The 7,147-nt window shown below is 27.0% G+C and overlaps 1 protein-coding gene across 2 annotated transcripts; it reads right to left on the reverse strand.

Annotated features, from left to right (window-relative positions):
* Positions 1–1,253: 1,253 nt before the first annotated feature.
* LOC100159596 (synaptobrevin homolog YKT6) lies at positions 1,254–6,328 on the reverse strand. Of its 2 annotated transcripts, none has more exons than XM_001952125.5 (5): positions 5,967–6,328; positions 5,662–5,859; positions 5,500–5,600; positions 4,403–4,573; positions 1,254–3,073 (listed from the first exon to the last, which is right to left on the reverse strand). In XM_001952125.5, exons 2-5 carry the CDS (start codon positions 5,849–5,851, stop codon positions 2,939–2,941), a joined length of 597 nt encoding a protein of 198 aa, XP_001952160.1. In that variant the 5' UTR covers positions 5,852–5,859; positions 5,967–6,328; the 3' UTR covers positions 1,254–2,938. The 2 variants fall into 2 exon arrangements, with proteins under 2 accessions (XP_001952160.1, XP_001952152.1); XM_001952117.5 differs by having other exon boundaries at positions 5,662–5,892.
* Between the last annotated feature and the right edge of the window lie 819 nt (positions 6,329–7,147).

Below are 7,147 nucleotides of genomic sequence, written 5' to 3' on the forward strand. Positions count from 1 at the left end.
TGTCCCGCGAAAAACAGTTTTTGTTATGTTGTGCACTAATTGTAAGACAGAGAAAACGCATGCAAGACGCGGGTGTAGCGTTCTCTTAACTAGAAGAAAGTTGGAACTGAGATGATTATTGTTTAATTTAAATATAATATTATGTAGAAGTTAATACAGTGTCGTATAACTTTTAGTGGGTGGAGGGTGATTAAAAAACTCTACTATTTTAACGGATATTGAAAATGTAACAAAACTAATTTTATTTAATTTACTTTAAATAATTAATTACAAAATCTGTAATATTATTCCGAGTCTATGTATAGCATGGTAATATGGTATATACCCATTTAGGCTAGGTATTTAATATAATATAATATAGATTTTAAATTTAGAAATTAGAAGTAACAAACAACAGTAATTAAAAAATATTTTTAGTTGTACATACCTGTTATATTTTTAAAATAATTCAATGAATAACTTAATTAGTAGCAGTGTTGTAAAGTATTTGAGTAGAAGTATTCAAATACTTTTTTCCGTATTGAATACTTTTATTTTTGAAGTATTTGAACGGTATTTTAAATGGTACATTTTTTTATTATTGAATACTTTTTTTATTCCTTTAATTCTTTATTCATTGTCAAATAATAATATTATATATATTTATCATTTATGAACAATTCTATATTGGTTTTAGTTTTCATCTATTAATAGCTTAACTAGATATTTTTTGCTCCGAGAAACTGCCTGTTTATCGTCGACACTCGACAACGATCGCAACAGTACGTTTTCGGTACCTACCAATATAACATATTATAGCGAAATATAATACGAACATGAAGTATCTTGTACACGTTCTTAATGCAACACTTAAGATAATGTTCGATTAATATAATATATTATGAATGATTCAGAATTAAATTGATTTTTTTGTTTTGTATTTGAAAATTATTTCAAATACTGATTAGTAGATATTGGTTTAATTATCTAACCAGTTTAATACATTTGGGAAGGGAAACATTGATGTATTAATGTATTATTGAACTAATCTGAAAATCTATTTTTTCATAATAACAATATTTTATTATTATGATCCAATAATTATAGTTCTATTATTTCCATCAATATAATATAAGTATTTATAAATTATCAATTACATATCATAATAGATCAAAACATTTTAGTATTGATCAACTATAAATTAAATATTTGCTTAGGAATAAATAAATAAAACGCCCATCATTTGCCTAAATTAAAGAATAAAGACATACAAATTAATCTAAAAAGTATAGAAATTGTATAATTTAAAACCAAAGCCAATGTTAATGTTAGGCAACTCGCCAATATGTTATCATTATATTAAATATATTTGGATAAACCACAAAATATAACAATAAAAGGCTAAGATTAATACATTACATAATATTTAGCATAATATTAATTATAATAACTACTAACTTCATAGATAACAAACTATTTTACAAAACATTAAAATTGAATAAAGAAATTAAATACATAATTACAATTCATAAAAATTAATTTTGTTAAAAATCCACATTTAGTTGTAATTTGGGCGTATTAGAAAGTATAACCTATATAAGGAACAAAACCGTTCTATTGTAAAAAAAAAAAAACGTTTTGTTAAAATTTAACTGACAAAAATATCACAATATTTAATATCCAAACACATTTCAGTGGCGTATATAAGAATTATTTTCACTATGAGCCAATTAAATTTTTGGGGCTGGGGGACTATGATTGACATATATTTTTTTTAATTTAACCTGAAATTTCACAATGGGCCATGGCCCAGGGGTCACTTTCCTATATACATCACTGTCAAGTTGTACATAAAAGAATAATAGAATTGCTTTATGGATTGAAGGATTTTAACACAAAATTATTAAATAAAAGACATTAATAAATATAACTCTAATAATTTAAAAGATCAAATAATTAACTAATTATAAACTAGTTAAATAATTGTTTTTTTAATAACAATAAAATATTATAAACGAAAAAATTTCAGCTTTAACAGTTTCTTGATTCTTCACTAAATGTATATTCTTCAATTATAAATGATAGAAACTGGTAAAATCTTAAGAATTACACTATGACTATACAAAAGATAAAATCAAGTTAAATCTTGAAATTATTCTTATCCTATTTCTCATTTTTAGATGAACGTCAGAAACAATTGACTATACATTTAAATCAGTGTTGTTTCAATATTAGGTTTTCCTTATACTACAATATCCTACTACTCTATGAGTAATAAAAGCTATTATACTATAATTCAATCAAAAGAAAATTTATAAGGCCATTGAAATATAAATTTGTATGTAACAAAACAATAATTTATCAAAGAATGTCATGGATAATCGCAATATAATTTACAACTTAAATTATTCCCTATACAATTTCTAAAAAAGCAGATACAGAAATAAGATAAATATGCGAAATGTATATAATAAAATTAAAGATTATCAGCATATTCAATTAATAATTTAATATATTTTGAACTTTATTTGAGAAAATACATTAGTTTAATTGTATTTATGGCTAAACTAATTGGATCAGATTAATGAAGCAGGATCTGTTATTACCTAAAATAGAATAATAAATAAAAATGGTTTTCATTTCAAGAAATAATTTCAAATTAATTTAAATTTTAAATTAAATTCATCGTTTTTTTTTTCTGTTAAAATATATATTTTATATCCAATTTATTATAAAATATTGATCATGTCCCCAAATGTGGATAAAACGTAATGAATACAATTTTTCTCCGATTATTATAATAAAAAATATAAATTGGGAAGGGATCGGAATGTAATAAATAAGCCTTAATATTGTTTTTTTATATCCTTATAAGTAGTCACATTTTTGTTGACTAACTGAGTAAAAAATTATTTATACTTAAAACCAGTCGTCATATTGGTGGTAAAAATAAAATTCATTACATTCGACAACAAGCATTCGTTTTCTTAGCAGTTTTGTAAAATGCTTTGGACTGCATACTTAAGCCTTCGGATTTGGCAACCAGGTCATCTAGTTTTTCCCCACGTTCCAAAACGGCTTCAATTGTACTATGCTAAAAAAGTTTTAGTAATGATTATATGATATTAAAATGTTCATTAAATTAATATTAAAATTTTTTTTTTAGATATTGTTAGGTACAATATTATTAGTGTCAAAAAATTAATAAAATTAACAGGTCAGTTCATAAAAAAATATCTAAGAACTAATTTAGAAACTAACGCCTGTATAGTAAAAAAGATATAATGTAAGCTAGAAAGAATATAAGTGTATTATTGCCTATTGGGGAGATAGATTATAATATATGCCATGGGACATTAGGAAGACATTAACCCAACGTTAGTCACGCCAGTGTAATATAATATTAAGTCATTACCTAGTTGGATCGAGGTTCTTTCAACAGTGTTATATTTTTCAAGAATAAAAAAATGGTATCATTTACTTTTATTAGAACAAATAATTATTTCATAAAATTTTTACAATTTAAAATTTTAGTAATAAAAAAATCAATGATTGAAATATTATGTAAAATGCATGTTTTATTCAAGATTTAAAAAAAAATGGGGTCCATAGTGTGATATAGGCGGGTTAAAATAATTAACTAGGTATTAAGTAAAGATAAAAAGGGTAAACATTAAATAGATCAAAATTATTATTATTTACATTATTATGAGGAATGTCACAGATTATAAAGGATGGTACAAAGAACAAAATCATTCAGAAATAATTTATAGGATTGAAAAGTAAGAAGGAATACTTTTTGACTGCATATTGTAGCATGCTATCTACCCGCAAAGGCGTTCTACCAGCCTGTTGTCATCTGCTATAGGATGTGGTCTACCTGAAGCAGCCCGGTTTTTACACGGTCTTTGTTAGATATGATTTAATCTCTTTTCTCTGGTTAACAGTTTATCTTTATAACTTTCAATAACAATGCTTCGAAATTCGTAAAAGTATGAACTCAGACACTCAGTATGTCACTTATTGCGCAACAATACAATTTATTCTACATAGGTACTACTTTAGCACTCCCACAGTTAGACATAAACTTGAAAACAATTAAAAAAATTAAACTTCCAATATCGTAAATTATTTACTGTAATGCCCGTGTGGCCACTCGCATGCTGCGCTACGCTCAGACAAAAAATATGAAAATATCCTTAACTTGCTATTCAACACCACCTCAAGTTTTTCACAGGGTAACCATGTTGTTACAGGGAACTATAAAGTCTGGTTGGTATAGTATCGGGGTGGTAGTCGAGATAACAGAATTAAGTAGTTACGGTAGCTGCGGCATCGGCCAGTAATCAGGATAATGGAAAAGTACCATCAAAACTAATGAAAATGTTAAGTTGAGTATTAAGTATTAAAAATAAAAGCTTACTAAAATAATTTTTGTATCATCTAAATCTTGTTGAATTTTTGTCATAGCATCAGCCTCCTTGGGATTTTGATACTTGGCTAACATAGCATTTAATTCATTGAATGTAACCTGTGTTTCGTTGAGTTTTGGCCAACTATGAGATGGAACTTTTGCAGAAAATTCATCTAATGCCTAAATTAAAAAAATAAATAGATATAATTAGTAAGATAATTAAATACAGACACATTAGGTATAGAGGTACATTTTCACTTTAAAAGTGTGATTCATTTACAGTAGTCAGAACCTACTGTATAACTCATAAGCAACTTTTGTTAATTTCAGATAAAGTAAATGTAACCAAAAACTTATAAATTTGCAAACATTAAATTATTATAGCTCAAATATAATATATAATTATTCAATAATTCCAATTATAATTAGAAATTAGAAATGCCTATTGAATAAAGAATTGAAAACTTTATTAATTTATTTATAAATTATTTAGGTACTTATTATTAAATAACATTAATGGCAATTTTTTTAATAAATACCTTCATTAATATAACTTAACATTAAAAGAGAAGTAAGAATTTAAAACTACATATTTGAAATATTTTTTAACATAAAGATCACATAAGAACAATATTTTTATATTTTAAACACTATAGGTGATAAGTGTATAATATTTAAATTAAGTTTACCCATGACAAAATAAATAGTTATGATCACAACAAATTTAATTTTGTTTAGTCACCTCTTTTGTTCAGCTTATATTTTAATATACAGTGTGTCAGCAAGAACAAACTACACTGTATAATTAAATTACCCATATTACTCAGTACCCTATAAATTTTTTTAAATTCTGTTTGAGAGACATGCAACTTGACTATTAGATCATCAATCTCCTGTAGACAGAATTCTAAAATATGTATAGGGTACTGAGTAATGAAGGTAACTGAGTTGTGGAGTGTACCCAGTTTTTGCAAATACATGGTATATAATATAATATCATATCATATCAACCACCAATTAAAAAGCAACAAAAGATTATTTTCCCAATATTGCATTTGAGTATCACAAAGTGGTCACATAACTTATTTATTTTATCACAAATTTACCTTTGTTAGAAGTGTATGTGCAACCCGATGAGGATATTCATCGTCAGATATTAGAACACCAGCCAAATTATCCGCCCGTACATAAACATGACACATATATTCTAAAATTAATTAACACTGATTATCTATATAATTTTGTTAATAGGATTAACTGATTCAAACCTTTTTCCTTTACAGATTGCCGAGCAGCACTTGCTGTACGTTCCACTATGGTTTTAGTTACAAATCCCATGAATTCCTGCACACTTTTACGTTGAAAGTAACCAAATGACTGCAGTTCAAATGCAGATTTCAATAGCGTTGAATCATTAGGTCCTTTGTACAACACACTCATAGCAAACAATTTCACCATATTGGCGACTGTTAGAAAAAATTGTACAATGAAAATGTTTCCTGATACATCAAAAAGTTATATAAAGGTATAATGAGTTATTTTGGATTATGTAATAAGTAAAAATAATATTTACCAAGATCAATAAATTCCTTGAAACAATATTAATTACTTGTTTTGTTTAAAATTAATTTAAATCAAAAATCGTAGAATGCAGCTTAAATATTATATAATAAATTATTGTAACGTTTAAAAAATCAAAACTAGCCACTATAGATATTATTTACTATGATAATACCAAATTGGTTTAACTATCAGACAATTATATTACGATGGGTTGTTAAAATACTAATTATTGATAACAAATAAACAAAACATGGAGGATTTAGGATAGACGTGATGAAGTGAAATGTGAAAATATTATGTGAATGCACTAGGTAGTAGGTATGCAGGAATGCTATATTGTTCAGTCGTGGATGCTACATGTTATGTATTTGGAAATTTTAAGTTATTTTACATGATAACAAGGACACAATAATAATAATTGACGGGCTATCAACAGTTTATCCCCGAGAGGGGATTTTATTCACAGTGCATCCAACCAATGCGACCGTCGAATATCTAGTCCCAACTCCATATAACCATATTATTGTTCTGTGTTATAACTTATAACCATAGTATAAACTATAAAGAGTAATTTACTACTAAGTATTAGGATTTACGACTAGGATTACTAGAAATCGAGAAGAAGCGTATATTGTGACTTCTCAAACTGGAATTTACATTTCATGTAAATGGCAGGTAAAATGTAAATTTTTTTCAATCTTAGGAACTAACGAGAGTACGAGACCTATATCTGGAATTTTCATATACCTATTATATTTTACGTATTTTTTAATTTTAAGGTGGACGTATTTCTAGTACATTTTAATGAAAAGCTAAAAAGTTTAATACCGTTCCACCAATGGTAGTTTATCCATATAAATATTATATCCCCACATTATTGATTGTAACATTTATTTATGTTTATATTTTGATGATTGGAAAGTCAGATTGTGGTCTGTCGTCTGTAGTAGATTTTAGATTCTGAGCGCGTAGCGATTAATGTACCTATTGGCTTTAATATAATGTGTGGGGGGACGGAGTGGCTGAGCGGACTCTAAGGCATCGGTTGCGACGCACACCTTCACCGGTTCGAACCTCGGTCACGAGCGGCACTTCTCTTCGGGCATTCACGGTGTCTGGAGAGAAAGGCCGCCATCCGGGACACGGGCATGGCAGATTCCTTTAAGAGTGCCCACTCGAAAATTCTGCCAA

Source organism: Acyrthosiphon pisum, chromosome A3 (assembly GCF_005508785.2).
Source record: "Acyrthosiphon pisum isolate AL4f chromosome A3, pea_aphid_22Mar2018_4r6ur, whole genome shotgun sequence".
Lineage (NCBI taxonomy): Eukaryota > Metazoa > Arthropoda > Insecta > Hemiptera > Aphididae > Acyrthosiphon > Acyrthosiphon pisum.

What these genes read in the sequence shown, in the direction of transcription:
- LOC100159596 (XM_001952125.5), bottom strand. Translation starts at nt 5,851, where the DNA reads ATGGTGAAATTGTTTGCTATGAGTGTGTTGTACAAAGGACCTAATGAT. An exon ending in GCAATCTGTAAAGGAAAAAG is followed by an intron (nt 5,601 to 5,661) that starts GTTTGAATCAGT and finishes AATTAATTTTAG; the next exon opens with AATATATGTGTCATGTTTAT. An exon ending in ATGATACAAAAATTATTTTA is followed by an intron (nt 3,074 to 4,402) that starts GTAAGCTTTTAT and finishes AAACTTTTTTAG; the next exon opens with CATAGTACAATTGAAGCCGT.